The 16,552-nt window shown below is 32.3% G+C and overlaps 2 protein-coding genes across 2 annotated transcripts in view; one reads left to right on the top strand and one right to left on the bottom strand.

Annotated features, from left to right (window-relative positions):
- Positions 1 to 607: 607 nt before the first annotated feature.
- Positions 608 to 16,552, bottom strand: part of Syn (synapsin) — a 58,777-nt gene continuing 42,832 nt past the window's right edge. Inside the window, exons 10-15 of the mRNA XM_089700788.1 lie at positions 9,124 to 9,216; positions 6,228 to 6,340; positions 5,596 to 5,692; positions 4,672 to 4,839; positions 3,326 to 3,551; positions 608 to 2,825 (exon numbers count right to left, since the gene is read on the bottom strand). Of these exons, the coding sequence (XP_089556914.1) occupies positions 2,635 to 2,825; positions 3,326 to 3,551; positions 4,672 to 4,839; positions 5,596 to 5,692; positions 6,228 to 6,340; positions 9,124 to 9,216 (888 nt within the window). The 3' untranslated portion in view covers positions 608 to 2,634. The remainder of the gene's footprint in view (positions 2,826 to 3,325; positions 3,552 to 4,671; positions 4,840 to 5,595; positions 5,693 to 6,227; positions 6,341 to 9,123; positions 9,217 to 16,552) is intronic.
- The window catches only part of Timp (Tissue inhibitor of metalloproteases), a 34,556-nt gene continuing 31,959 nt past the window's right edge, over positions 13,956 to 16,552 (top strand). Inside the window, exon 1 of the mRNA XM_089700786.1 lies at positions 13,956 to 14,176. The gene's annotated coding sequence lies outside the window, so the exon portion shown is untranslated. The remainder of the gene's footprint in view (positions 14,177 to 16,552) is intronic.

Here is a 16,552-nt window from a genome sequence, read left to right as displayed (position 1 = left end):
ATTGATTCCATAAAATAAAGCCATTATGGCCATCTCATTGTCTTGCTACTATTGAACATTCGGTCTAATGCATCTACTCCGCCTTTTTCTTGAATGTAATATATCATTTTTGCTTTGTACCTCACCGGGAAAAGCTTCTTCTGTGTCACTTTACTCGTCATCTTCAATTTCGTAGTCCTCCTACTTCACTATCGATTTCTTTACAGGGACCCTCATCGCTTTGCATAAGAGCGGCTAGTATACAATATTCTTCCAATTTTCTATCCCCAAATGTTTTCTATATTTTCTTCAATATGTATAAAAATAAATTTTTAACATAAGTCACAATATACAGTAATAATAAGCCAAAAAATATTCAAACTACCATAGAAGTCAAAATCTTAAAAGTCACGGTAAAGATAATCATGCGTAATTTTGACTCACGTAGTCGTTATATTTCAAAATCGGTTACACTAACTTTATTGACACCTATACCATAGGTTAGCTCTCAGTGACTTATGAAATGTCCTATAAGCACAGTTATGGATTTGCGACATTTAAAAAGATACAGCTATATTTCGAAAACGCAGGAGTCATTTTGACGCAGACTATCTTTCTAGGGTTAATATTATCGAATGATTATATCAAGATAAAATCGCGAGGTAAACAGGTGCCCGAGCCTGGTTCTCTTTCGGAGGCCTCGCGCTCCTTCGGAGGATATATTGTATATTGTTTAACCGATTTTATCGTGATTAACCAATCGAGCATATTCATACGAGTGGATACACAATGTATAACTTGTTTAGCAACAACAACAACAGCATTATATTTAGTGTTTATATTATCTTAACATTTAATAATTGGAAATATGTTCTTAAATAAAATTTAACCACTTTAGTCATTGAGAACGCAAAATACATCAGTTCTTAGGTCCCGGCATTGTGATGATCTAGTTGCACGGTTACATATTCTTATATACGTAATTATTAGAGCTAATGTTTTCGTGTCAAAATCTAGCTACGAGTGCATAATAATATCATTCATCTACGAATATCGTATCTCAATTATTTAACACAATGCCAAGGCCTCAGTAGTAAAAGACACGCTTCTATTGACTTCGATACCATAAACTCAACACAGCTTTTCCAATTCAGAACTTCTCCCTTCTATTATATACTTAATATTGTACTAAACACGTAGCTATATAAGTATGTAGTTATTTTCGTTGTAATTGTACGACAACTAGTAGAATAGTTATTGATGACATTCGCCCAAATAAAACTTCAAGTGGTTGCCATTTCCATTGCATATAAATTCAGCTAGGTACTTACACATTATAACTTTCTACTATATTTGCTAAAGAGTATTAGTTTAAAATTTGAAAACAGTTAAACAGTAGACAATGCGACGCACAACAATCTATCATTAATAACAACACAATGATTATTCTCATTTTATGATATGACTATGCGCAATAAAACTAATTTATAAATTATTGTTATTTCGGTATGAGGCAAATCATAGGATTCATAATATTTAACTTATAGAAATTTAACTTCTACTAATTATAAAATACGGCAGCGGTAGAGCCAAAGAAGGTCTACTACAAGAAGAAAGGAAGCGAAGGATGTGTTAATAATAATTAACGCTTTCTTAAAGATTTACGTCTTAATCTATAAGATATAATAGGTAAGATACATTCTATATAATAAAATGTGGAATACATGTTTGCATTTAACAATATTGTCTCAAATAGCATTGCTTACATACCAGTTACTCTCTCCGTTCATCTCTATCGAATATCATGTGAGATATCTTCTTTTCTTTCAAATATATTTTTTCCTTCCAAATAAACATTCACTAAACATAATATATTTGAGTTTTATAAAAAACTAATAACTTACGTAAATAATATTTGAACACTTTATTTATTTTCCATCATTTAGTTGTATCAGGAATAAAATATACTTTATAATATAAAAGATGACAAGCACTATTTTGTGTAAACGAGTCCCTAAGAGATGTAAGAGTTCTAATAACGTAGCGACATTTATGATTTTTATAGTAACTTTATAATTAATAAGAATATAATATTTGTAGCGTGACGACACAAGATTAATTTGTTTCCATCACAATATAGCTTAGATGATTCGTAAAGTCACTCATGGTAACTCATTGTAAAAAATCTACATTCACAATCAACACTTAAACTAAGCTTTTTCAGATTTGTATTGCTATTATATTTTAAGGTATTATAAAGGATCCTATTTCATTAGGTATTCAGTGCAACTTGCGATTCCCTTACTATGTTACACAATTCAAAATTCAATTAACAATATTCGAATGTATATAGCGGATACAGAAGTTGTTAACACCGTTTACGCTCTCTAAAAATAAAGGAACTAATAAAATGTAATAAATAAGGTTTGAAAACGAAACAAAATACTGTTAGTAGGTAACCTAACATACGAACTTATTGGCGTTCTAGCCAAAGTTTAAAAAATTACAAACCTATATATAACATTAACAAAAAGCAAAATTACATTGTGTTTAAAGCGTCAAACAATTCCAAACTATTGCACATAACTTACAATCATCAAACAAAAAAAATCAACGAAGACTAAAGAAAAGTCTCTACATTTCAAACGTATGGTTTTACATATCTCCGAAAATGCCGGCGAAGGTTTTCCTCAAGTTCTTCATGGTGTCCTCCGCGTCCTCAGTGAGGGCGGCGCTGAGGGAGCCCTGCCGCGAGAAGCGGCTGCCCGTGTTAGTGGTCGTGGTCGCAGGGGCCGCGGTCGTGGTCGGCGCTGCGGACGTAGATGATACCGTGGACGATTGGGATACTGTAAACGTTTTATATGAAGTTACGAAGAATATTGAATTTGATATTTTGAGTTATAAAATTTAAATGCGTTATAAATATAATTTTTTAAGTAATATAAGATCACGAGCCGGGATTCGAACCCGCGATTTTCCTCCTTCATACGTGTTATATTATTGTTTCATGTTTGTAAGATTGTTATAGTCAGGTTGGGAGATTGGTCATTGATTTCAACTCGTACTAAGTGGGTAAACAAATGACGACTCATTTTTGAGGACTGATAAGGTTGGTATACCAATAGTGCTGGCTCTGAAGATGAACTACAAGAGCAGGGACAGCTGGACTTATCAACTGGTATAACTTTAATAGATGTTTCATAAAGAAAATTATAAAAAAATCGATTACGGTGATATATTTGATTTAAAAGAAAATTGTATAAAATAATTCATCAATATGGTGGTCATTTATTTTGAAAAATTAAATTAAAAGACACTGAAAGGAAATACAGTTAAAGGGGGTTACTTTGAGAATCACGGCGTGTCAACGGCGGTGGTGGCGGTTGCGACGGTTCTGCCGGTATCGGCGGCAGCGGGCGGTCGATGCTAGCGGCGGTGGCGAGCGGCGCGGGCGGCGGCACGCTCGGCGGGCCCGCCACGTGCGCGGGCGTGCGCTCCTCGGGCGACGCCGTGCCGCTGCCCGACACGGACGTGCGTGATGTCGTCTTGGTTATACCGGGACGGCATACGTTCTGTTACAGGGATATTATGGTTGAATGGATGGTGAGAATACGTGGCCTTGTAGAATTTTTGCTAAGGAAAAACATCTTTCAGAATAAGATTGTACCTATATATTTGGATGATCCTTTAAATGTGCATTGGAACATCTCCCTAAATAATTTAATAAAGAAAAGTTTCTAAACGAATGAATGTCTTTGTTATGCACCGATACGTGCCAATACAGAAAGCAATAACAATAATAAAGCAATCTGAATCAGAAGAGAAAAACTAAAAAGTAGTAAAATAGTCTTATAGCTAAAGCAGCGATCTCTTCCAGAAAACTTGGTGATGCAACGTAACGACGTTTAATATAAATAGGGCAGGAAATTATAAGAGACTAGCAATGCCCTGCGGTTTCATCCGCATAGATAGCGATATCGTGACAGTGAAAAGTCTACAAGTATAGGTCGGACTATAGGTTTAATTTTTAATCACATGAAAATCACCTTCACCCCGTCCCGCACTACGCCTGCTCATTATACCTACTATTTTCTGTAGATTGACACTTTTAAAAATTCGTTATATCTTTTGAAAGGAATATCCAATTTTTTTTATTTAAAAAGTATTTTGCTGGTATTGAAACAGTCTATAATAAAACATCATTTAATGGGATAAGGATTATTATATGTGTATGGATAACATGGTTTAATTACTGTCGGCACTTCTATTTACTTTGAAAACGTAAAAAAGTTGTTGTAGTAACATAACTACTGAAGATGGACATATGGTATCGCGGACTTTCAAGTAGATATTGATCCATTCTATAATACCGTAGAACATTTTTTTGTTCTATCTTCAATAGATTCCGCAGCGCACGCGATGACAGCATTTTTATTAAGGATTTTTTTACACCTTGGGTTACATTATTGCATTTTTGGTAAGGATCTCTAATTTTTTTGAAAATGCAATATAGCCTATGTTGCTCAGTGAAGATGCAGCTTTCTAATGGTGAAAGAATTTTTGAAATCGGTCCAGTAGTTTATGCGTGAAAACCATACATACATACATACTTACATAATTACAAACTTTTCCTCTTTATAATATTAGTATAGATAGGTATACGGAAAAAAAAGGAAAAAGGAAAATATTTACCTGCATCCGTTGGAAGACCAGTTCGGAAAGATGGCGTCGATCCTCTTCTTGCGAGTCGCCCATGAAAGAGGTGGCAGAATCGTTGAGCTCGATAATGTGTTCCCTTCCATCTTTTCCGACTACCAATTCCAGAGCACAGACTTCCAACCCACCAAAAATTTCGCTGACCTTTAATAATTAAATTTTAATTTGATAAGTGCTCTACATATACCTATTCATAATTATAACATCATTTTAGCTATGTCAGCTCAAACGTTAAATAAACTAAGGGAGAAACACGTGAAATAAGAATAATAACTCCAACGGAATTATTCGATATGAGATAAGGATTGTAATTTTAGAGATATTATTCTAAGGGTAAGATATTATTCAGAGTCTCGTCTGAAAATGAATAAACATCTAGCGTTTGCAATTTATTATATTGTTTATACAGCATCTTATTTAATATAGAATAAACGAATAGCGAACGTGACCTTCTCGGAAACAAAACGGAAATCTAAACTCTCATATATTATTTCATAAATAGAAAGAGCATGAACCATAACATTTCTATAAATAATGATGTAATTTGGTGATCTAAAGTTCAGGGAAATTGTGAGTATTTTCACCTGGCAGAAATATGTAACACAAGTACATTGTAATGTTGCGTAATACAACTGTAATAACAAATTCTTACAGTGTTATTACGCTTCTTATCCTGTCGTCGATTTATGAGATTAAAATTAATTGTACAATTGACTTTCTACTTTTGTATATTTTTTATGGTACATGTTACGAATATTTATAATGTGTATCAACGTCAACATTTTCCTGGTGCTTTTCCACCAGAGATGGATTCTAAATCTGACTTCTATTTCACTTAATGGGTTAAAATACGTAAACACCTTACGCAATATTAATGTTCTCCAAAAAGCTAAGTCTTACCTCGTCAATCCACATCTTATATCTATCATTCATGCCGATAGCTTCAAGCATTGCAGAACCTTGATTGGTTTTCCAGTTTCCAGATATAGACTTGCGCCTAAAACATATATTATTATTATTAATTACCTCACTCTTATAGTTAGGAAAACTTTGCAATTTCAAGTTACCTAAAATCTTAAAAGAGATAACGTTTGATCGATTAATTACTAGTTTAGTTTCTTGATGAAAAGATATGCTTATTGAATTCATTATTCAACCAATACACAGGAATTGTATTCAAATCATAAATTACCCACAATAATATTATTTAATGTCAAAAGCCTTAATAATAAATTGCCTTGTCAATTATTAAGACTTGAATAATCAAAATGAAAAACTTGTTCCTTTTCATCAGGCGTTTAATAAAAGTAAACAGACTTCGAACATAAAAGATAATAATTTTACTAACAATGTTGCACAGAGCGATAATTTAAGAGTTAAAAATTATTTATTAAATAGATCTATTGGTGTGCTTGATGAAAATAGTGATCTTGGGCGGAAATTGCGCGTAGGTACTATTCAATTTATTTTATACAAGACACAAGTGTGTTCTTTTATTATTATGGGGAATGTAGATGAATATAAATACTTACATGAAAGCTTTGTAGTTAGTGCCGATTTTTTGTATATGGATATCATATTTAGCGTCAATATACGGCTCCACGGTGCAGTAGGTGCCAAGCATTGCGACCACACCAGCTATGTCCTAGAAGACGAATAATTAAATAATTTTATTAAATAGAAAATTATGTTTTAAATACTTTTGTGATTATTTAGGATTTTCTATTTCCGTGTAAAGTTCATAAAAGACGCATTTTCTTAATAAATGTTCCTTCGACCACTTTCGATACATAGAATCACATCGCTCCAAAAATTTACACCCTAAAGCGCGTCACACACGGTGAAGATACTATAATAAAATAAATAAATCAAATAAAAATTTCTTAATTTAAATATGATTATATATACATAGGTACTAGACATATAATAGGTACTAGACATATAATTACAGTACAGTGAATAGCCTGTTTTATTTATTACACTACTAGATGTCGCTGACGGTATCCTAGAAGGCGCTATCGAAATGTTTTATGAATACCGTATATACAACGTAGGGAGTTTAACACGGCAAATCGATCCATTTTTTTTTTAATAATTTTTGCAGCACTATCTCGTGACTTATCAGTGACCGTAATAGTGCTTTATTATAATGTGTTTGAAATTTAAATTCAGAAATATGCGTTGCATTATGTAATCTTTTACATAGGTAAAAGATCACATATGACCATTGCGGCATTGCCACAAAATAATATACGCTAGCTTCGAATATAATATTAATAATAATAATAATATGCATATACAGTACTCCAAAATTAATAATGCGCATGCAGATCTTCGCCAATTACGTATTTCCAGAAACACCCGAATCACCCCGAATCATCGAATCGTAAGTGACCTAAACAATGCACTTGCATCTTGCACCTTGTTCGAAAGAAATAGGAGTCAATTCAGAGTCATACACAATCGAAAACAATTCGGGCGGTAGGTGACGGTAGCCTGTCAGTCAATAAATTCAAAAATCCGTCAGTCGTCTTTATATATTAGTGGTTACCGCACGTATTATCTCTGTATGGAATTATATAGAGCTGCTGTTACATACCCTTCTTAGTTTTGTTTCAAAGTTGTATTTTCCGATAAAATGATTATTTACACAGTTAGCAGATAGCAGTGGGGAAAGTGAAAGTTAATAAGAGCATAATGAAAGTTATGATCATTCTACGATATCAGAAATAGAGATAATCCCTGATTCTGTAAATCCTTTGGTCTGAGATTTTAATGATTAGATTTCTACAATTTAAATGTGAAATAAACAGTGATTGAAAATATTTTTTTAAATATAAACTTTGTCGTATATTAACCTTCCATACATCCATCATCACGCCAGCTTCAGTAAGACACTTTAATAGTTCTAAGTATAGAATTTTCCAAGTAAATCAATACAACAAATATATATTCGCAATCGTGTGGCTTATCCTCGCTATTAATTTACATTGAATTATCGAAACAAATTTCGTTACTTATCTCTTTTACCATAAAATCACAATAAAACTCATAATTCTAATAAAGTATGCATGAAGAAAATACATTTAACCACTCTATATACATATCGTCTTCGGAAGCTCGGGGAATATGACAGTTGCCGAACAGTGACGAATTTTTCTATGCGCATTATCAGTTTGGGAGTACTGTACCTATTTTACGGAAACACGGCAGATCCACAATACCTCATCCAAAGTACACACTGTCAACAAAACATTTCAACATTTATGAAGACAAATTGGTACTACGTTCCTAGACTGTATTATAAGAACGTTTGTACAACGCCTTAGAGTATATATTACGGTAGTATAAATACTCTAAGTACAACGCCAACAGAAACGTAGATAATAATAAACACCATGAATTTCCAAAATGTTTCAGGATTTTTCAAATCTCTTGGTCTATATTTAAAAAATTTATTTTTTTCTTTGTATGCCATATTTAATTACCGGGGTGGAAAGAGGGGGACCACAAAACTGGTTGGCAACATCTGTCTATAGGATGTCTGGGATCTATACAATATAATTATATCAGAAGTCAGATTTAGGTCCGCTATTTTTGCAAACGAAACTCCACTGAGAGTCCGGTCTATTTTATACTAAAAGTGCAGAAAATAACCCGTTTAGAATTTATACGGTTTATTTTACACACTATAGGTAATGTTATTATTTGTATCTAGGTAATTCCTTTCTCAGCCTCGGAAAATGTCAAGCACGACATCGACATTATTAAAAATGAGGAAAATATTAAAGTTGAAAACAAACTAATAAATTATTTGAAAAATCGTTTAAATAAATAAACAAATGTTCATTTTATATCCTTCTTATAAGCCTTCTTATTGGTATATATTCAAAATAAAAAACAAAATACGACGAACAATAAAGGCACAAAGTGTCTGAAAGTTATAACGCAAGAAACTTTCTTAGCGTGTGCTTTATTAAACTGGATAAAAGTTAAGCTCGGATTATAACCGGGTGAAGAGCGTTTCAATGTAGGTAAGTAGATTAAATAGCACAGATTATTATAATAAAAGTGTACTTGTATATTATTATTAATATCATTTCACTTGAGTTAGAATATAATGTACCTAATAGCGGTGAGCTTAAAAACAATAAAATCCAAACTGTTTTCTTTGGTACCGACTTTATCTTATGATTTATTTAAAATATTTATAGGTTTACATATACTGCTGTATATAGGTAACCTTTTAAACAAAATTATAGTTTCATCTAGTTTCATTTATATAAACAATCATGAGCTTTTTTACACACGTTTTTAGAATTTCTAAAATCAATTCTCTTCTCGTCTAAACATTTGTAATTGCATTTTCCATTATACATATATAAACTGTATACAATATACATGTGACGTAAACCGTGCAGGGCTTACCTGGAAGTCGGCCAAGGAGTCCACTTTCACCTTGGCCACGCCACTATGCGCGTGCCCGATCTTGATAACCACTGGGAACTTCGGTGCCGTTACCTGTCCAACAATAAACTGTGTAAAAATAACCTGCCTGAAATCCTTTTAATTAGATACTATAACTAGTTAAGTATTTATAGCAGATGGTTTCCAAATCAGATGACTAGTATAACGTTGATTTTGTGTAGGTACATATTTCCTCCTTCAGGGAAAGACTTATCCGGTATCTAGTGTATCTTAGATACCGATTAAGTCAAGTTTCATATATAATTCAGATTTTTCGTAGACTGTTGAAATATTATATTACCATGCAAACTATCAATGAATTTATTATATTCCACAACACTATATTTTAAGTTAATGTACTGGTAAATCATCAAAAGCACCATTAATAGCAATTACGCCATGACTAATAACTATAGAGCACAACTATTAATAAAGCCTTTATTGTGTTTATCATTAGTACTATCATAGAATCGACCATTAGTTCTTAACGATTCGCTTTATTTTGTTGAAGCGAGGATAATAATTGCTTTATACAGTGATGTGTTATTTAATGTTACGTATAATTATTTATATTCCTCGATTATAATTTTATTTGCGCAACGAATTGTATTTTGCTTCAATGTTTGCATGAATACGTAAAGTAAATAATAATTAATAATGAATACGAATAAAATATTACTAATCAGTAATCATCAATGCTAATTTAAGCAATACTATTCAATTTTTATCAGACGGACTCTTTATGAAGTGGCATCTTTAAAATAAGACACCGTTAAGATTTACAAGAGCTGCTTAAGTTTGATGAAGACGTTCGATATTAAAAAAAGTTTATTTGAAATGCTAAAATATTTTATAGAAAATAATATTTGATTGATGTTTGTTCATATTATATTTAACACTTGTGCATTCTTATGTACCAGCGTTACGTGATTAGACAGTGAACACGCTCTACTAAAATAAAGCACTAACATGTAATCTATATTTTTACCGAATTAAATCAAATCTTTATTATTAAGCAAGTTTAAATTACATTATCCTTATGTAAAACAAAATCATTTTTAACTTTAATTGATTTGGTAGTCACTACCGTCACTACCATCACCCTGATTCATGATTAAAACTCAGTGTCAATTACGAAGGAATATAAAATAAAAGGGGACATAATAATTATATTCTTATGAACCTTATTATAAAACTGAAATTGAACAGAAAAAGTTTATATGTTTATTTGTATCAGACGAAGATTAATAATTATCTAATTATATTGTTTTTCTTCGTTCATTGGAAGCTTACTAACTGTAGATTTTAATTAAGAATTATATAATCTAATCCATTTTATGATTTTAACTATATTCCACAGCACCACGGATATACTGGAATCAGTTTAGAAACTAAAAGGCCGAGTTGTGGGATAAGCTGGAATTATTTATGTTATCACCTTTATACATTACGTAGGTACAACAAAGTTGTTAACAAACTCAATTTGCATGATGCCGAGTTCCCAACCGAGGATATAATCACAATGAGATTTAATTTTTTGATTTCTGTACATGCATGGGCGTAAAGGTTAAGAACTCCGATAATATGAGAGGGCTTTCGTTTGCCACTTAAACCAAGCAGGCGTTCAAATTGCGGCGAAAGGTCAAACTTGGCAAGCTAATTGGAAAATCTCGAGTAATTTCACGGAGATCTCGTATTAACGGGTAATCTTTCCTTTAATTAAATCAATTTGATAGATCTAGTTCAGAAATACTAGTTTCTCCTTAATGCCCCCAGTCTCCGGTCTCCCATGAGTGTTGCGCACATAAAATAGCCATAACAATCGTTTTCCGAAACTTATATTTACGCTCATGGGTCATAACTCATAACTCATAAGTTTAGATGGAATTGGCACGAATTCAATAAGCAATATCATTGTCTAAATGTAGGCCACTTCATGATCGATAAATTTTACATAAAATATCAAAAGCTCGTTCATTCACTGCATCTGTATTTTTTATTTCGATAACTATTATATAAACGATATAAATAAATTTAATGGACGTACAGGTGTGATTTTAAAGTACAATAAATGCAGAGCCGACGATTTATTGAATGCTGAACATTTATACAAATCTATTTTATTTATTTGTCTATCCATGTAGAGTTTTAGCCAGACAAAGTGAGCATTTAACGTGTATTTGTAATTATAGGCATTATTTCATGAACGAAAATCGCTGTTAATGCAAAAAGCTAAAAACAAATGTATCCTCTCAAGATCTCAAGTTCTCAAGAGCAATTTGTTATGCTGAATCGCAATCGTATTGAAGGCGGTCGTGGGCGTCGGCGGATCAAGAGTTCGGTCACAATTCGCAAGGTAGACTTCCGAGTGAGTGATGACGCACCGTCATTTGTCAACTCCGAGAAACAAACAAAATCATCAGTTGGTGTGTATTACTATTTATGGACCGCGGGTTAGTTTCACGTCGTTTATGATTAAACATTGTTGTCCACTTAATCATTATATCCTTCCAGTTCATATTTATTCTTCTCTAGACTTTACTGAATACACTATGAAAATCCAAAGTTTAAAGACTTGACATTTTTAAGATCTGAAGTCATGGGTTTCAATGCGTTGACAGCGTTCATAATTTGCACTATAACTAGAATTGTTATCTGCTGATGAATCTGACCGATAGCTTTGCGGCGCCTGTGGAAGCATTCAATTCAAATATCGACACAATACCTGACAATAGCTCTTAATGACTATAATAAGTAAGCGAGAAATAATATTGCACAAGTCTCGATGGAACATATATTGTCCTTAAAGGACAAGACAATTGTCATTTATCAATATAATGACCGCCTTTGATGTTATCATTCCGCCACGCGCGTTAAGTACTATATAAATGCACAATAATAAATCGTCATCGCTCTATCATAGTTTTATGTGTTATCTAATCTATCGGGCCAATGCGCATGTGCGGATGCTTCGTTATGTGAATATGAACTCATTACATCTGCTATTGACCTTACTCAAGGTGAGAATATGTTCATCGACGAAATTAACACCTTTACCCCGCTGTTTACATTTTCCGTCTAAGTTTAATTCTTAGTAATGAGAGACGTTATATATTTAGCGTTTGCATCTAGTTAGATTATACTAGGATTAACGTTATATAACATAAAATGTAAGCATCGAGTTACAGGAAACGCACTCAACATTTTCGGTTATTTTCATGAAGCCAGGAAGTAACAATTAAACTAAATGTTATTTTATGGATCATTGTTTTATGGAGTATTTGTAAAACATGTGCTACTCAATATTATTATATTATACGAACGTTTAATGAATCGTATTTATAAATATGGAAGAAGTTTACATGGAAATGTTTTATTAAATTACGTCTTGTATATAATGAGGACAATGTAAACGAAAAAAGGAAAAGCTTAAAATTAAGCTTCTTATAAATTTGATACTCATTTATTTTATACTAACTTTGCAATTAAGCTTTTCCTTATAACCTCGATATGTTATAGAAATAGGGGATAAGGAGTAAAGCTATAGCTTTGTTATAACATTGCAACACAGCGGCCCACTTCGATAAGAGCAAGAGGCATCTACAAACAAGTGTGCAATACTGGGGCCTTTAATTGAAACCTATTTGTATGAGCTACCTATCAATTACACCACAACGTTAAGGAATTTTCCTGCAATTATTCATTATTTAAAATGACTTCATACCGCATATTTTATGTCAATAGAACTTATTTTATTTTTAGATCCACTTTATTTAATTGACTGTATCTATTTATGAGGATAGAATTTGCTTGTGTGATTTAATCTATACAATTTTGTTATATTATATAAAAGTATTATAATAATATAACATTTTCCTCAAAGCGAATTGAATGAAATATTGTAAAAACGTACTTTCTCAAAACACGGAACTCTGGATTAACTTATTCTGTGAAGAGAGATATGGGTTCTTTATCTTTGTTTTTTTTCCTTCAACATTTGATTAAAATTGATAATAGCAATAGAAATTTATTTGTAATACTTGTACATATTATAATCATACAGACATAGAATTAAGTCGAGCTTTATCCTATGTCCAAGCCGAACATGGCTCTATATATTAAAAACCTTTTTAAACTAGGTACTTAAGTCAGTTAGTTCTTTTATTTTTTAATATTGTAAAAATCCCTGCATTACTGCATTAGCGTACTTTCATATTAATGTTCAGGTATAATTTCCTATTTATTCTATACTATTAATATTTTTAATCATATAATGTCAAATAAAAAATATATTCAATTAATATTTAATATTTATTAAGTCAAAACTCAAAATTGTATTGGATTTCTTAACTCCAAGTTCGCAACTAATTAAATTCAAATTTGTAACTGAGTTACAAAGAAATTCACCAAACACAACAATTAAACAAATACCACTAACATAACTCTACATATTATCTTATCAATGTATATTTGCAAAATTACTCATTTTTCTAGTATATTATCTCATGGAATTTGCGTCTATACGAAGCTCTAGTTATATTTGTCTGCGTAAGTTGTATGCGTAGCGCTTTCTAGCACTTCTTTCGGGGAATGTCCCAGGATCAACAAGGCCCTTGTGTTATGCATAGTTCGCTGATGTCACTCGATACCGAATTCTGATGAATCACTAGCTTTTACCAGCGCTGCATCGAGCATTGTATCCTGCATGTGTGATATCACGGCATACCGAGGCCCACGTGTAACTGAAGTTATTGATGGCACCAGTGGGCGCATAATAACTGGTTCGACTCTACCAAACGTTCAGTCACTGATTGCTCGCTACGGGGAACGCGTGTCGCTCGAATCGAAAAGCCGGCATTGCGCGGGAGCATACACGATAAACAGTTTGTAATAGACGATTTGTTACCGTTTCACATAAATTGGACCCTAACTAAAGTGACAGTTGAAGTGTATGTCCTGTACTGGATGAAACTAAAGGAGTCTGAAAGTGAAACTGAAATATCTACGTGTGCAGGTGCAATGTTTACTTAGTTTACCTACCAATAAGTGATAACATTTAATAATTTCGTTTTAGAATATATTTTTTGCTTATTATCTAACATGTAATGTTCTTAAAAATAATAATGAAAATTATTACCTTATAAAAAATAATAAATACCAAAAATGTGCGGAAAGTTATTATATTTTTAACCAAGTAATTTTTCTTATGTCAGATTAAAAGGTACACAAACAAACGAAGTATTAAATAAATTCTATTTTAAACACGATAAATGATTTGAAGACAGATTGTAGGCACCTAGCATATTGACTGCAAAGCAAATGTGACACATTCCGCAAACATAGCTCGCGTTCAGGCGTCCTTAGCACATAGTCCTCACTAACCTACCTAACTATTATCGCAATCACATCTTCATTGGATTGCTTTGGCCAATTAAATAAAGGTTACATTTATTAACTACTTTGCAGCTTTATCCTTAAAGTATTACATATTTAACACGCATATAATATGAAATGAAGACGTCGTTGTAAACTGTCTGAATAAACGACGTCATAGAATATTCTAGCATCGAATGTTCAAACAGAATAAATAGAAACAAAACAAAAGGAAATGTGTTGTTAGTACGAATGGCAGCAGCCGGCAGGAGTCGGCAGGACCCACTCTTCTCTATTGATTAATCAAACGCCTTTATTGCATAATGGCCAAGATTCAAGAGCTATTGACCGGAGGAATCATTGAGAACATTGCGGTCTTAACTATATTATCGAACCAAATAACAAGGTATTGTTCTAAATAAATAGAACAATATTTATTTGTTTAAGAGTAGAATTATTATTAGAGTTGGATTTATAGTAAATACGAGTACCTACCAACGTAGCAACGAAATTGTAAAAAGATGAAGAGTTCACGGCGTATATTAATTATATCAAACGGAAATTCAATATACCTAATAATAAAAATAAAGTCAATATAACTATTATATTTTTAAAAGTTAAGGAACAATTTTTAATTCTTTTAATTATTTTAGTTAATTCAATTAATTATTTTCTCTTATCATAATTGCATTATCACTATTAAATTATATGCAAGGTTCCAATACAACATGTGTAATCAATTTAAAATAATAAAGATGTTATAAAAAGATTACGAAACATGCCTTTTACATTCAAATTTTGTCTCTTGAATAATCAAGTAATACGTACAATGAAAATTTATTATTTAGGGACATTCCGATCCGTAGCTAGGTAACACCAAAGTACTTGTGACCCTTCGTTGTTGACCCTACTCAAGGAAGATGTTAATCATAGCCCACTCTCTATTGCCGTACAGTATACCTATACATCTATGAAATATGATGACATCGACTATTCTAATATATATTTTTATGATTCATAAATATAACCTTAAAACACTTTTATTGTAGATCGGAAGGCCAACCTCTAAACTGGTAATCCACCTACAAAAATAACATATTTACAAAATTTTAAGGTCTCCCTGAAATAAACTGTAATGAAAACCGTCTAGTCGCATTTTAACGGTTTGATATTAATTGTTTCAATGAATATAATGCCGCGACATACAATCATCCGCTGTATCTATTTGACCCAATCTTAGACACATAGGCCAAGTTCATGAGCGACGCTCGATATCGACAAATAGAGTCATTGATATTTAGTGGTCTGGCCGCTGATGTGTTCTGATAAACCTTTATCAATGATATGCTAATCTTAAACATCGGCTTTCCAAAATTAACTGCGATAAAACTTATATAATTTATTTTTTATCTTTACTCAATTAGTTTATGCAGTCTATTAACTAATAATTTATATGATAAAAGCAAATGTATGTATTCAGGGAAAGTATTTGCCTGTATTCAAAATCTCCAACTATCAGACGCAGTTATTATAATTATTGTACTATGGTACAACAGGTACCTGTATATCGTTGTTTTATCGACCACGTTTTCAACCATAAAAGTAACTGAATGAAAGCATGGTCACAACGATTTGTAATACTGATTATTTAATCTCACTTCGGCGTATAAATATTTTAAGCGAGCCCTTTCTAGTTTACGATCGCGATAGAATATATAAATGTAGTTCCCATGTATTACCATAATGTGCTGCGCTTTTACTTAATGTTATACGAATCAAAAGATACATCGCATTAAATCCACAGTTAGGTTACTGCGTAGCGGCAATTATATAAGCCGATAGCATATTTACTACTTCAATCAAGATAGTAAACATAACGTCAGTCGCGTACAACGTAGCCCAATAAATAAGTGGCCAACTAAATTTATCGAACTAGAAGATACACGGTCCGCATAAGCTCAGTATTATACAATGTTACGTATCAGATTAACATTGTTGAGGAAATGTCGACAGTTTG

Source organism: Colias philodice, chromosome 11, assembly GCF_061535455.1.
Source record: "Colias philodice isolate Cphi_HAF_F1 chromosome 11, ilColPhil1 Martin Lab GWU primary, whole genome shotgun sequence".
NCBI classification, from domain to species: Eukaryota; Metazoa; Arthropoda; class Insecta; order Lepidoptera; family Pieridae; genus Colias; species Colias philodice.
Note: the sequence above shows the minus strand (reverse complement) of the source record. Positions and strands in the feature narration are given on the sequence as shown.